This window comes from Pinus tabuliformis, chromosome 8 (assembly GCF_031772625.1).
Source record: "Pinus tabuliformis cultivar Carrire ecotype Pingquan chromosome 8, CPIR1, whole genome shotgun sequence".
NCBI classification, from domain to species: domain Eukaryota; kingdom Viridiplantae; phylum Streptophyta; class Pinopsida; order Pinales; family Pinaceae; genus Pinus; species Pinus tabuliformis.
The window spans coordinates 426,375,115-426,391,306 of NC_142294.1; the positions used below are offsets into that span (position 1 = coordinate 426,375,115).

At 42.6% G+C, this 16,192-nt stretch overlaps 1 protein-coding gene across 1 annotated transcript in view; it reads right to left on the reverse strand.

Annotated features, from left to right (window-relative positions):
* The window catches only part of LOC149235875 (uncharacterized), a 72,688-nt gene that overhangs the window by 11,433 nt on the left and 45,063 nt on the right, over positions 1-16,192 (reverse strand). Inside the window, exons 7-9 of the mRNA XM_089372259.1 lie at positions 15,094-15,173; positions 13,699-13,783; positions 13,385-13,513 (exon numbers count right to left, since the gene is read on the reverse strand). Of these exons, the coding sequence (XP_089228385.1) occupies positions 13,385-13,513; positions 13,699-13,783; positions 15,094-15,173 (294 nt within the window). The remainder of the gene's footprint in view (positions 1-13,384; positions 13,514-13,698; positions 13,784-15,093; positions 15,174-16,192) is intronic.

Below are 16,192 nucleotides of genomic sequence, written 5' to 3' on the forward strand. Positions count from 1 at the left end.
ATTTTTCTGCACACAAAACGGAGGTCGTACAGCATTTATTGCTGTCATGTTTGCTGTAATTTCCAGATTGCTGTGAGGCACAGGAAAGGAGATAAGTTGTAAATTTGCTTGCTGATTTTTTGCTGAATAATTCTCACTGTAAAAAGGCAATTTTCAGAAATAAAGAAGAGCTCTCAAACTGGTTTTCCCCAAGAGTTGTAGGGGGTTTTTCCAGGGTCAAGTTGACCAAAAATATCAGTGTTTTAATGTGTTTTAATGGCTGTTTTTGATTGCTGATTTTTTAATTCTGCAATTTCCAGCATTCTGAAAATTTTCCAGAATTTGTGTTTTCAGCAATATTTATTTTTTTCAGTCTGTTAAATGTATGGTTATGGGAATGGGCATTTAACTACATGGGAGAAATAAGGAGAAACTGAAAACCGGGGTGGGAAAACAGAAATTTCTTCAAAACAAAGGAATTTGGAAGATTTTTGAGGCAATTCAATTAGAGGCTGCTGAGGATGCTTCCTAGTGGGGCCTATGATGGCGCGCACACGTGAAGGTCTCGGCTAAAGGGTTTCACCGAGATTGATTGCAGAATCGACGCGGCTAGGGTTTTTTACTGATATCGCACAGCATCACCATCGCGGTCATTGCTCAGGGACACTCAAGCATCAGCTCCACCATTGGATTCTCCACCCGTCGCTTTCGGTCGTCGTTCAGGAGACAGTTATGGCAGACAATATGGAGCTAGAGGCGGTGGACTACTCGGAGGAACCTACACCGGACAAGGTTATATTCGGGAACCCTAGGTTCGCTGCTTGCTCGCAGTTCGCACCTTCCTCATCAACGAATGCACCGGATCTGCCGCAGTACCCGCCTACCGTCTCGCTGCCCGCTCACTGCACTCCTCAGTCTATTGCAGGAACGAACCCTATCGATTCTCCGCAATTTGAGGTGCCCCCGCTCTCGCCGGGCTCTCTGCATTTTCTGGCTACACACACTCCCCCTTCGCCCTCTTTTGATCCGCTCTCCCACCCTCTCCTTTCGGCGCCCTCACCCCCCCCCCCCCCGCCGGTACCCTCTACAGCATTTCCATCATCTTCGGGAACCCGTCCTTCCGGCTGCTTCGAAACTCCTAATGTTAAAATCAAGCCCGCAAAACCCTCATCTCTGGACGATATAACTAATCCCCTGGTCGACCATTCGTCGGCTCCTCGCACCTGCAAAAAAAAGACCAAGTGCATAAAGGCTACGGCTAAAGACATCACCATTAGGTTCGACGAATCTAAGTCTCTCAGCGATCTCATGGACATGGCCAACACTGTTCTGGTAGGGCATGTCCGGGGCAGGGCATACTCGGCGAAGCAGCTCACACAATGGGTGAAGGAAATCTGGGGCGGTGTTCTATTCGACCTTCCTGTGGTCCATGTTCTCCCCAGAGGATGGTTTTCCCTACATTTCTCCAAGGAAAGTCACACAAATCTGGTTCTGGCCAGATACTGGCATATTGAAATGGCCCCGGTCCTCCTCAAGAGATGGAGCCCCCTTTTTGATCCTGAACACGAACAGATCGGAGCCGGACCGATATGGGTGCGCCTGCCAGGCCTCCCACTGCAATTTTGGGCCGAAGAAGTCTTCATTAGGATCGGGAATGCCCTGGGGACATACCTGGATTACGATCGCACTTTTGTTGAATCTAGGAACCGAACCCTAGTGTGTATATTGGTCCATTTAGACACCCGTGATGGACTCGAAGAACAGATCACTCTTCAGTGGGGAAAATGTATCAGGGTGCAGATCCTTGATTATGAAGGAGTCCCCTTCCGATGCAGGCGATGTCACAAAGTTGGGCACCTCATCAAGGATTGTCCACTCATCAAGAAAGCAGAGGAATCTCCGAGGGTTACACCGGCTCCAACCAGAACGGCATCTCCTATCACCACTCGACCTACCTCTTCGGGACTGCCCCCAGCGACAACCTCACCTGCGGTCGATCTGGGATTGCGGCAACCCTCTCCGCCAAGGACCAGGGCTCGCTCGGCAGCAGAAGCTGGTATGGTCTCGGGTACTCTTTCATCCCCCATATTTTCTTCTTTTGATGTTATGAATGAATGTGGCTCCACCTCTCAGACCTCCATGGTTCACTGTGCATTAGCATCCCCCCACCTCATATGCACCACAGAACCCATTATTACCACTTCCTCCCCTTGGCTAGCCCCCCCCTATCACCCTCGGAACCCTCCCCTCCTCATACATATTTCCTCTGATCCAGGTTTCTAGCCAAAGAGCCACCCATCAGACATTCGGGCCTGGGCATTGCGGTACCAGAGGTTGGGACCTTGCCTACCAGGGGTAGAAAATCACATCTTTCAAAGGCTATTAAACAAGCCGGGGCAGAGGTTGTATCAGGTCGGCAATCCACCATTGACGGGGTCCTTAGAGCAGGCCATACCCCGAGAGGTGTTCCCCCATGAAGTGCCTATCCTTCAATTGCAGAGGATTGGCTAGTTCCTCCAAGAAACTAGCCATGAAGAGGCTCATAGAATCTGAACCTATCGATATTATCATGCTTCAAGAGACCCTCTGTTCCGCAGATCAGATTACTCGAGCCATGCAAGCCTTGACACCTGGCTGGATCTACTCTGCCCTTGATGCCGTCGGCCGTTCTGGTGGTCTGGCCATTGGAATTAACCCTCGCTCTATTAAGGTGGATTCGACTAAGGGGGGATCGGGATTTTTGGGGCTTGACATATTCTCAGCTGAACTAGGCACGATCCTTCGAATAGTCAATGTATATGCCCCCTGCACCCACAGAGAATCGTTCTGGCAGAATCTTCTACATCTTACCATGATGAGCGAAGACCGGGTTGTTATCGGAGGAGACCTTAATTTCTCTCTAGGTTACAGGGAGTCATGGGGATCGGCGGCACAAATTGACTCCATTACAGACTTCATGACCAATCTGCTTGAACAATCAAACTTTGTGGATATCCCCATGCAGAAAATTCTTCCCACTTGGAGGAACAGACGGGTGGGGGACGCTGCACTAGCCCGTAGACTTGACAGATTCCTTATGAAGGAGGCACTTCTTCAGCGACTGCAACATTACAAACAATGGGTTGGCTCGGGGGGTTGGTCGGATCACTCTCCAATATACCTGGAGATTCAGGGTCCCTCCAAAAAGCCCAAAGCACCTTTCAAATTTAATCATACCTGGCTGAAGGACCCATCATATATCAAGATGATAACCGATTACTGGTCCTCTCACCCTATCAATGGATTAGAATCACTGGCTAAAGGATTATGCAGGAACCTCTCGGAAATTAAGCATCTATCTATTGTATGGGCAAAGGAGAAACAGGCTCGAGACATCGCACAACTAACCCATATTGAAGCTGAATTATGCTCTCTCACCGACGAAAGGGGGTTGGGGTTCATTACAGCAGCAGATAAATGCAGGCTGATTGAATTGGAGAATCAAAAAGCAAAAATCCTCAAAGAGAGAGAGGAATCCATAAGATTGAGGAGTAGGGCATTATGGATACAAGCTGGGGATGATAACACGAAGTTCTTCCATAGCTTTGCTAAGGGCAGGAAAGTATCAAATACTATCTGGAAGCTCCCCACACCAGATGGCGAAATAGCAGACACTTTTAACAAGCTCGCTCATCTGGGCACCTCCCACTTCAGGGAACTCTACAAGTGTCCCCGTGAAGTTAATCTACCTGATATCATCAATGTGGCAAATCACTTCCCGAGATTTGTTGAGGAAGAGGATGTGGAGGCTCTAAATGATCCGGTTTCGACAGGGGAGCTGGAAGGAGTACTGAAGTGGTTCAAAAAAGATAAGAGCCCTGGCCCGGATGGATGGACCATTGAATTTTATTTAGCCTTCTATGATGTCCTGGGGCAGGACCTGCTGAGTGTGGTGGAGGAGAGCAGAGCTACAGGATCCATCTACCATGCCATCAATTCTACCTTCATTGCTCTCATTCCAAAATCTGATACCCCTGAATCCTTTGATGACTACAGGCCTATCTCTTTGTGCAATTGCCTCTACAAAATCATCTCTAAGACTATTGCAAATCGTCTTAGACCAATCCTCTCCAGGTCCATTGCCCCACAACAATTTGCTTTCCTTGAATCTAGACAGATTCATGAGGCCATAGGCCTGGCCCAAGAAGCTATACATTCTATATGGTCCAAGCACCTAAAAGGCATCCTCCTCAAAATTGACCTCTCAAAAGCATTTGACAGGGTCAGCTGGCTCTATATCAAAATGATCCGAATCCACTTGGGCTTTCCACACTCCTACATCTCATGGACCATGGCCTGTATATCCTCCCCTACTTTCAGCATCCTCATAAATAGTTCGGCCTCACCCTTTTTTCATTCCGAAAGGGGACTGAGACAGGGATGCCCCCTCTCACCTCTGCTCTTCTTACTGGTCATGGAAGGCCTTAGTCGTCTCATAGACTCTGCAAAGAGATCTGGAGATGTTCGGGGTCTTCGCATATCCGATTTATGTTTCCTCACACATCTGCTCTTTGTGGACGATGTACTTATCCTTCTTGATGGCAGTGTTCGAGACTCTCGGTCATTTTCAAAGATCCTTCTACTTTTTTCTGCTACTACAGGTATGCTTCCAAATCAGACTAAATCCTCTATCACATACTCCAGCACTTTGGTACAGGAATCCCAGCTAGCCCTTCAGATATTTCCCTATAATGTTCTCCCTCTGGATAGAGGTCTCAAATATTTGGGATTCAGACTGAAGCCTACTTGTCAAAGAATTGTTGATTGGGTGTGGTTGGTCGCCAAATTGGAAAAAAGACTCTCAGGATGGAGTTTCAGATACCTATCTAGGGCTGGCATATTGGTACTCATTAAGTCTGTCTTAGAGGCTACCCCGATCTTCTGGATGGCACTTGCGTGGAACTCGAGGAATATTCTAGGACGATTGAAACAGCTGTGCAACCGATACCTCTGGAATGGAAATCAGGACAAAAGAATATTTGCTTGGATAAGCTGGAAGAAAATCACCTTGCCCAAAAAATGGGGTGGCTGGGGTCTCAAAGACCTACACGACTTCGCTATGGCTCTTGCTGCTAAGATGGGATGGACACTATTAACCAGTCAAAATCTATGGGCACAAGTATCCTATCACAAATACATTTGGCCTCAGAATATTCTGGATTGGGCTAGATTACCATCTTGGACAACGAAGGGATGTTCATCAATATGGAAGGCCCTGATACACTCCCTTCCCCTCATCCGAGATAATCTAGTATGGAGAATAAACGATGGAACGCTGGGCAGGATTGGCCTGGATCCATGGATTGATAGTGGGGGCAGACACATCCTCAACAGAGATCTCATTTCATTTCTTCATGACCGAGACATTCGGAATTTTGCACATATTGCTGATCAACAGCGCACAGACATATTCACTCAAGCTTGGAAATCAGCTCAGCAACTTGACCTTCCACCGCAGTGGCATCAGGAATGGAGCAAATATGTTCTTGCATTAAACGAATCCCATATCCGCATCAAACAAGGATCGGACGAACTTATTTGGTGTAAGGCGGACAATGGTATCTACGCACCTAAGTTTGGGTACAGCGCTCTTATCATTCACAGAAGACCTGAGCCATCGCCATCGTGGTGGCGTGACATTTGGAAGCTGAATGCACCTCCACGCACCAGATTATTTTTCTGGTGTGTTCTCAAAGATATCATTCCCACGGGCGAACACCTTACTCGCAAATCCATCTATGGACCATCCTGGTGTTCATTCTGCAAAGCGGCATCAGAGACTTCGGTCCACATTTTCCTCCATTGCTCGGCAGTTCACACTCTATGGAACAACATCTTCACTCATCTTGGCATTACGGGGAACTGGAATGGGGATGACATTTCGGGTGCGTGGACTGCCTGGAATCACTGCCACCCGGGCTCCAAGCTCCTAAACCTTCCCCTCGTGGCAACCTGGCACATTTGGTTAGCGCGGAATCGAGTCATATTCGAGGATCAGGCTGTGTGTTGGCCCCGTACAGAAGCAAACATCGTTGCCGCGTACCAAGAATTACCTGACCCCCCCCCCACTCGAACCAGGACGATACAGCCACAGCCCATTATCGATAAATCGACCCCGTGGGCCTTCTTCGATGGGGCAGCAAATCAAACTGGATGTGGGGGTGGATTTGTTCTGCATATCAATGAACACCATAGATACTTTGTAAAAATGGGATTCGGCAGAGGATCAAATAATTATGCAGAGCTCTTGGCCATTCGAAATCTAATGCATTACTCATTGACACATCAGTATACAAATCTTAACATATACGGGGACTCAATGACTGTTGTTAATTGGATCAATAATGCCACTATATGTCATACACACACTCTCAGCAATATATTATATGATGCACATACACTCAAGGCAGCATTTAATCATTTCTCTTGTCTACACATTTACAGAGAACATAACAGCGAGGCTGACAAATTATCCAAAGAGGCCACGATACTTCCCAGAGGCGAATGGCTAATTGTGGAGCAGCAGGGGACTGAAGAATACAGGTTTTTTCATAGGCCATACATAGATCAGAGAGATCAGCGGGACAACAGTCCCGGTAGCCGACAGTAATGTAGTATTTTTGTCTTTGATGAAAAACTGTACATAGATATGGTTATCATACTGTATGCAAATAGATCCTACGTGATCTCGAACAGGCTATACAGCCAGACTCATATATGTTCTATCTCATTTTTGTATATACTCTGATACATCACCATGCGTGGTAGATTTTGTCTGAACACTACAGCATATGCCAACGGCATCTACTATATGTAATTTTCTTCATATAATGAAAATTACGGATTTTTCCAGTGGAAAAAAAAAATTCAATTAGAGGCTATCCAACAGGGAAAATTGGAGGCACTAAGTCAACAAGCCACACTTCTCACTCAACTGGAGGAGAGACGAAAGCAATAGGAGATTCTCTAGCAACAAAAATTAAGGATCTGGTGGCTCAAGGAGCGAGAAAGAAATACAACCTTCTTTCATAACTCAATGTTGCATCACAGGCACCACAATCGCATATGTCTCCCTGAATGCCAGATGGTTATCCAATACTCCATTCTTTCTTCCCAAGTGAAGACAAGAATGTAGTGTCTCTCAAGCCACAAGAGATATTAGTCTGTAGTGTCTTCCTTCTCGAATGCCAATGATTTTAGCTTGTTCTATACTTGATTCTTTACTCCATACAACAACCCTCCCATCAATGAAAGCTACTTTATCACCCTTATCTTCTAAGCTTGAAATGGAAAGTAAGTTCTTATGCAAAACCTAGAACAAATAGAATGTTGTTGAGGTGGATGTTGCTTCCATTCTCCAACTTTATAGATGTCAATCCAATACCCATTATGGGATAGCTCTTGTTATCTCCAAGTTCCACTGAATAGGTGGATTTTCCTCTTGATAAGGTCTTCAATTGTTTGGAATGGCCAGTCATGTGTCTTGATGTGCCACTATCAATTACCCGAATGTCTCCATCTTGGAATGTGCCAAACAGAGCCGAGAAGAGACCTTCATCCTTTTCCTTGATTGATACCTTCTTTGAAGAAGATGAGAGACTCCATGCTTTCTTGATACCTTCACTGAGATGGCTTGATATCTTGGAACACTTCATGGAGACAAAATACAAGACTGGCTGCAATAGTAAACACTGCAGAGTGCAGGAAGCAGTGGAAAAAACAAAAGATAGAAAAGGAGGCTAGCTGCTTAGTATAATAACTTGAGAAAGAAAAAAAAATTGATATTCAACCTTCTCTTATAGCTCTCCAAGTACCCAAAAGTGGGCAACCCAATGTTACTTGGGAGCGGGAGCGGAAGCGGGGAGCGGGAGTGGAAGCGGGAGCGGGAGCGACCATTTTCAGAAGCTCCCGGTTTGGGAGCGAATCCCGGAGCGATTTTTTAAAAATATATATATATTTTATATTTTTTAATTTTTGATACATATATGTCAACAAAAACATGTAGAATGATGAAATAGACATAAAAAACATAAAAAAACATAAATTGATCATTGAACCATATCACATCAATCATCTAGAAATTATAATCGTCATCAACCTTAGTAAAATTAAAATACATATTACAACTGCAACATATTGAGTCTTATAAATCATGATTCATCAAATTCAATATTAAAGTTTCAATTTCAAGCTTTCAGAATTGAAAATTCAATAACATTTATCATCATTGATCACCAAAGTAACAAGTTGTACTTGTAAGCCAAGTTTAACCATTACAAGAAGTAATATCGAAGATATTTCTAAGTCCTAACTTCTAACTGTTAACATGATATGAAATGTTAAAAATTTATAAAATGAAACATGAATAATGAGATGAAATGAAACAACTTTAGTCTTTCACAAAGCATCATATTCATAATTCACAATCATTACCAATGAGTTATAATTGCCAAAGCCCAACTTCAAACTTCAAATTTTCATTGTCACAGTGATATAATGTTTACAAAAAATATCATAATGTCATAATGATATGAAAGAGTCAAGAGTCAAGAGTCAAGGACTCAAAACTCAACACTGAACAGTTATGAAAACTAAAGTGACAAGTCTAATAGAAACTAAAAAAGACAAGTAAACTGTAAATCTACAAGTGGCCCTTGCCACGAGAGTCTCCAGGAGTATAAGTAGGTCGTGGTGGTCTTCTAGGAGTCTCCCGCCCAGACCGACGACCAGAACTAGAGCCTCCACGCGAGGGTGTCGATGGAGGTGGCAACAACAATGGAACAAGACTCGGGCCCCGATAACTGCTACTGGATGGTGGAGGTGGAGGTGGCATGGCTGCTGCAGCTGCTTCAGCTTCATCCCGTACAAGCTCCTCTTCTAGTTCTTCCATATGTACAATGCCATCCTCCAAATTGCCGTCCTCAGGGTGATTGTCCCAAATTTTATATGTGGGATCTTCATTAGCCCGATCACAGTAATGGCTCAACAACCTCAAGTTGTAGTGCACATAAACCAAGCTTTCTGCTCGGTTTTCGTTGAGCCTGTTTCTTTTCACATTATGTATATAACTGTAGGTGCTCCAACACCTCTCTGCAGAAGAAGAATTTACAACCTGTGAAAGAACTTTTATTGCCAATTTTCGCAAAAGTCCGTGGCCGCCATATGTTTCCCACCATGTGAGAGAATCAAATTTATCTTTGTCATCCATTGCATGGAAGTTACCATACAAACCACTGCTAGTGAAGTACCTGCCTATTTCAAGGCGCACAGCTGCACATTCCTCCCTGTCAGGCACCAACTTTTCTAATGCTTCCAGATATCCTCTAGTTACCTCTCGATCTAAATGGGGTTTGGTCCTAACACCACCCCCTGCTGCAGGTTTGCCCAACCAAGAATCTGAGTAGTATTTTGGCGTAAGGATATACGCCAAGCAATGTAGTGGAAGGTTAAGCCTATTCCACCGTTCACACACACAATCGTGAATCAGTTTGTACAGGTCGGGATCTTTGTTATGAACAATGTCTTTTATTTCCCCCAACATGGTATCCATTTGCTCATACACCTCGCCAATCACTGGTTTGTCTGTATCTGCAAACCGAATCATGTTATAAATTGGCTTGGTGAAATCCAATACCTGTCTCACAGTTGTCCAAAACTGCCCATCAAGAGCGGCCTCCTCCACCGTTTCAAAACCTGCAATGTCAGCTACATTTGTAGCCCTTTCCTTTAACACCTGCCAATGTGGACTTGATACCATGCTAGCTAATGCCTCTCTTACCTTCAAAAGGCGCCTGAAGGTGAGGTAATAGCTACCAAATCTAGTCCTCGCAATCTTCAGCAACTCCAATCTCGAGTGACTGCGGAAAAGGCCATGGGTATTGCTATGATTTGTAATAAATTTTATCATTTTTTTTCCTTTCTTGTACAAATTACCAATCCATTGGTATTGTTCATTTTTGTTTTTGACAATATCATGCAACAGAAGGTTCAATGTGTGAACCAAACATCCAGACCAAAATATGTTCGGGTATTTATCCTCAATAATTGCTCTCGCTGCCTTACAATTAGGAGCATTATCAGTGATGACTTGGATGACATTGTATGGGCCAATACGCTCAATTGTTTCAAGCAATGCTTCTGCAATGTTGATAGCGGTCTTGAACTTGTCTGAGTAATCATGTGCAGCTAGAAAGATGGGACCACTAACAGACACGGCAAGAACACTTATCAATGGCTTGCCTTTTACATTTGTCCATCCATCAGATACAATGGACACCCCATTGTCAGTCCAAGAACTTGTCATTTTATTCAAAGAATGTGATATTTTTGCTTTTTCATGATCAAGGCCAACAGTTCTTGCCTTGTCATACCCAGGGCTCTTGTATCCTTTAGGGGCATCATTTATGGCAGAAACCATTTCGTGCCAATAAGGTGAGCGTAGAACATTGAATGGTATCCCACATGCATAGAGGAACCTGTAAACTTTTGAATCCACATCATTCCTACACCCCTCATCAAGGAAATCTGATATGGTTCTACGGCGTAAAGATGATGACCCTGTGCCTCCATGTCCATATCCACTGCCTTGGGAGGATGCTGAAGGAGTTCTTTGTGAGCTTGGTTCAAAGAAACCCCTTGATCTTTTTGCTCTGTATTGGGCGTCCTCCTCTTCCTTTATGTATTTGGCTCTATCTGTTGTTGACACCTTGTCACAAGTTTTGATTCCTATTTGTTTCTCTCCATCCCATGGCCTTTTCCCGCAGAGGTGTCTTCTAGCACGGGTGTATGAGCCTGTGTAGTCAGTGTTGCAATGGGGGCAATGAAATTTAGTGGTTCCACCCCCTCTCCCTGTTTCAGCCCTGTGAACATATTTCCACAATGGAGTTTGGTCTTGTTTAGTTTTTTGACCCTCATGTTCACCCTCCTCCACATCCTCCTCACTGGGGTTTTCACCCATTTGACTTCCTCCGGCTTCTTCATCCACCTCTTCAGTTTCAGGCCCCCTCCGTTTCCTACTCTCCACCACCATAATAACCAGAAAGGGGACCAGGAAGAGGAAAATGCCAATAAAAATGCTCAGGTCCATCGTGTTTGATGTTTGTAGGGTTTGAGTCTTGAATCTGCAAATTAATTTAGTTTATTGGGATTAATTCATTTAATTTATTAATTTAATTTAAATTAATGATCTTTAAACTCAAACAGGTAAATGAAACTAACCAAATTAACTACCTAACCAGCTAAACTAACTAAATGATTAAGTTACTTACCTCTGCAAGCTTCCTCCTCGCTCCTTGGCACTTGCTCCTCGCTCCTCAGCTCTGGCTCCTTGCTCCTCAGCTCTTGCTCCTTGCTCCTTTGCTCTTCCTCAGCTCTCAAGCTCAAGCTCAATCTCATTGAAATGATTTTTTTTTGGCCCATTGGGCTTATAAACCAAAAAAAATTAGTTAAATTTTTTTGTTTTTTCGGGTCCGGCGGAATTTTTTTCCGCCGAACCGCTCCCGGATTTTTAAAATTCGCTCCCGGAGCGTTTTTTAATGCCCGGGAGCGATCAGGGAGTGATCGCTCCCCGATCGCTCCCGGGCATTAAAAAGCGCTCCGGGAGCGCGGGAGCGATCGCTCCCTAAAGCGCTCCCTCACAGACCAGGGAGCGCAAATTTTTTTACGGGAGCGCGCTCCCGAAAATCGCTCCCGTCCGGGAGCGATTTGGGGAGCGCACTCCCGACCCGCTCCCGAGCCGCTCCGGCCCGGAGCGCGCTTCGGGAGCGAGTTCGAGGGGGGGGGGCGCTCCCCCGCAACACTGGGGCAACCTGCTCATGCAAAATTCAGCTATTGTTAGGTGAATGTTGTAAATGAAGTAAACTGCTGCAAATCTGCTAGATAACAGCCATAAATAGCTCAAGCTGTCACTAAACAATGGCACTAAAGGGCTCGATGTCTCCATAAATAACAGAACTCATGTAATCACCGTGAATTCCATTAATAACTCATGAGGTCAACGTGACTTAAAATAACAAAACCGCCGCCTCAGATAAGAATTCCAAACTCAGTTGTCTTGTCCAATACTAAATTTCCATCTCACATTCAAACTAGTCAATGGGATCACCCTAATCAAAAATAAATATCTCCTAAACTCCTATTTTTCCGCAGTTATCAAAGAGGAATAAATTAAGCTAGGAAGCCTCCTTTTAAATAAATAGTGACAAGTCAACAATTGAGAATAAACCGAAGTCATGAAAAATCAATTTTAGAAAACTACCAAATATACCAAAGGAGGGTGCCTAGGGTTTGCTTGAATAGATAACGTTGGAATTAATTGCAATAATTGTTTATGTATTTAGTGTATGTGCATGCTTGATTATTACCTAGGTTGTCAGGATCTTGGCCACAAGAAATATCTAATTAACGTGAAGGGAGATGGGATTGTGCTTTTAAGTAGTAGGTGTTGATGATGTGGGTCCGACCCACTTCCCTAGCTACACTTTTTCACTCATGTGGCAATTAGAGGGAACAAAGTAAAGTCAGTATGTGCCGATGAAGATCGTGGGTTATGGAGGTAAAAGATGAGCCATAATGTGAATGATTATCCAATGCCACTAACCATAGTGAGTGTGAGAGCTATGCTCCCCTGACGGAAATTTGATCTGAACATCTTTACTATCCCTTATGGCACTGGATGATCAAACAAAACACAAAAGTCTTGGACATTGCATCCCCTGGCATTGAGTAGAAATGCCATATGAGCAGAGTTAGACAGCATTGCAAATACTAACATAGAAAGAAAGGAAGAATACTAGTACAACAGAGATTGCCGCAATTGTATATGTTGTATATTATACTGTATTTATGCATATATAGAAGTATAAAAACTGGAGGAGAGTGATCATCTTTGACAGAGTCTCCTAAATATGTAAATACAAAGCTAGGTGAGTGTTCATCTTTGACCAACTCACCTAAAAAGGATAAAATACAAAGATGATATATATTTGGAGTCTGGACTGAGCCTACTAGGATCTAGGACTAAGCCTCATCAAAATGCATGTCTTAAGCATCCATATAGAATGCTTGCTTCATTGTTTATTTGTCTATATATTGTCTTCTGTAGGTATGGCCCATGGGTCAAGATGGTAGCTCTCACCTAGTCAAGGAAAACAACACTTTACCTAGTTTAGTAATAGATAATTGTATCTGTTGAGTTGCTTGGAATCAAAGTGTCCGATCTCCAATCCACCATGAGCTCTTTCACTTCAAGCATTGTTACTATTAAGATTATCACTATTATTGCATGCATAAATATCATAAGATATTCAAACAAGGTAAACAAGCCCATAGCCCATAAGCATAACTATATGTTTTAAGAACATATTACCTTTATTTCATCCACTCCTCTTGAGCCCAACCTTTGGTCCACGTCACATAGCAATCTAGAAATCAAATCTATTGCTTCAGTGGATATCTGGACTTCAGGGAATTTCAAGCACGTCTTCCAATTAATGATCTGTTGGTTGATAAAAAGACATCTATATCAACTTACCATGTCAAATAGTAATCCCAATGAGGTGATCTAAAATAAGCATTTTACTTTCTGTCAGAGCTGTATCATATACAGAGATTTCTGGTTTTTTGCACAAATGAAAGAAGAAGAAATCACACAATTAGTAAAAGGCTATAAACATAAATTACCTTCCTACATGTGATTCGGGGGTCATCAGAATAGAAAGGAGGGTATCCCACAAGCATCTCATACATGATTGCACCTAAGGACCACCTACAAAACAACTTAACAAAGTTAGAATAATGTTATTCATGCCTTATTCAATTGATAGCTTGCCTTGGATATTAATCAAACTACTAAATAGTATGAGATCATGTTTCAAATGCACTTTTCAATTAAAATAAGATAAAGAAAGGGAAAAAAAAGTTAAGCTATACAAACACCATCTTCCCTGGTTTCTTCTACCTGATACAAATTTGCAGAAATCAGAGGCCATCTTCTGATACGAAGTTTACACAAATGTCATTTGAAGCACTTGGAAAGGATATAATTTTATAAGTTCTCTATATAACACGCTCTATAATGCATTGCTTCATAACCATTCTGGATGTCTTTTTCTCAGTAGGTGCTATACATGAAATTCTTTCTAACTCATCCAACAACCAAATTACCAGGGCTCTGTGCCCACTAGGATTTGAGCCCACATCATATGGCAACACCCCATCTCAACCACTAGACTACAGCCCAACAGACAATTTCAATGTGTTTGACCTTCAGGCAGACATCAAGTCCCTCAATCCGAAATTGCTATATCAGGTAGGTGTTTGTACCATACACCAAAAGAAAGAAGTAAAATGGCAAGGGCTGCACTTTCATAAAAGCATAGAATACAACCTTGCAGAGTGATAATCTAACTTTTCATACACAGCTTGTACAGCCCTCCTTCCAAATGATTAGAAAGGGTATGTTTCTTCTAAAGCACCTATTACAAGGCTTCCACGAATGTTATTTGAAATCCTTAGAAAGGATATAATTTCTTCAAAAACATTGTTTCTTCTAAAGCACATATTACAGGGCTTCCAGGAATGTTATTTGAAATGCTTAGAAAGGATATAATTTCTTCAAAAACATGGTCTATAATGCATTGCTTCATAACCATTTTGGATGTCCCACATCCCAATAGAAAGAGGCAAAACGGCAATAATTTCACTTTCATAAAGCCATGAGAATACAACCTTCCATTTCTTCTAAATCACAGATTCTCTTGCAAATTGATTCAAAGCCACCTTGAATATCTGTGTTCTTCAGAATCAAATCCTTTAAACCCTAACTTTATTGTCAACTTGGTGAAAATGTCATATGCTAATAAAAAGAAAGCAAAATAGCAATGTTTTCTCTTTCCATAAAACCATAGAAGCTTCCATAAGACTGCAAGTCAGTCATAAATATTGATGAAACATGAAAACAATATTTTCTGAAACTACAGGAACAAACAAAGAATAAGAAAAATGATAATTTCTAGAACTCCATTGCACAGTTCAAGACTGTTTCAAACATAGCTCTCTTTAGCTGTGAGTTCTTACCAATCACACTCCATACCATAGCCCTTCTTTAGCAGCACTTCAGGTGCCATATAATCAGGTGTGCCGACAGTGGAATAAGCCTACACGAAAAAAAAAAAGATACGTATTTCACATCAGAATACATGCTCCAGAGTCCAAACAAAAGACTATCCAAGTGTCTATTGATTTAAAATGATATCGAAGACCAGAAAGTTTCTCCTGTTTTACCATTTGCTGAAACACCGAAAGTATCCACTTCTTAAGACATCAAATGCTGACAAGAAACTCAAATGAACATTGAGAAGCTCATTCCCCATAGTAAAAGTATTTGTTTAGGAATGAAGTTCATCACCTGTTGAATATCACACTGATTTACTCATACCAAGGATGTCACAGCTTAATGCTTCACAACTATGCGAGGATTTTCTCAACACTAAATATTTCCCTCCATTTATCTTATCTTTAATAAAATCATAAATGCGACCTTTGTCACTGCTTGACTGGCCCTAATGGTCAAGAACAGGTGCTTTCTTGTAACAGGTCACAGGTCAAATCCAGAGGGTAGAGTATGTACACTTCCGTAGACATAAGTAGTCAAATTGTTGTACAGAGGCAGGTCCCTTGTACCACAACCAAGAGGATCTCATATACCAATTCGTTGTCTGGCTTGGCCATGATGTTAAAATTATATTAAATTAGATTATTTTTCTATGATGTAATCTCTTTTGGGTGCAAATCCAAGGTGTTTTTAACAGCAAGGAAACATCCCTCATGGCACTCCACTTAGCCATAGGACAATTGTAAGCAACATTTCCAATCAAAAAAAAGAGCAAATCTTACAAATTAATTTTTAAAAAGGTTGTCACCATGCTTTACAAAACAAACATTGGGAGACCAAAAGACTAGGTACAGAAATGGAATCTCAGAATTTCTAAGTGCTTCAGCGAGCATGAAGCCACTTGAATCAGGAAGTGAAATTGTAAAACCTTTCACATGACAATATGGAGATCAAGAGGGGGAAATCAGGATCTTAAGTATAAAGGCATACAGGGTCTAGAATTGCAACTCCCTATGGTCCTAAAAATGATGTCACTTACAAACAAGAGCCGAACAAAAGCTG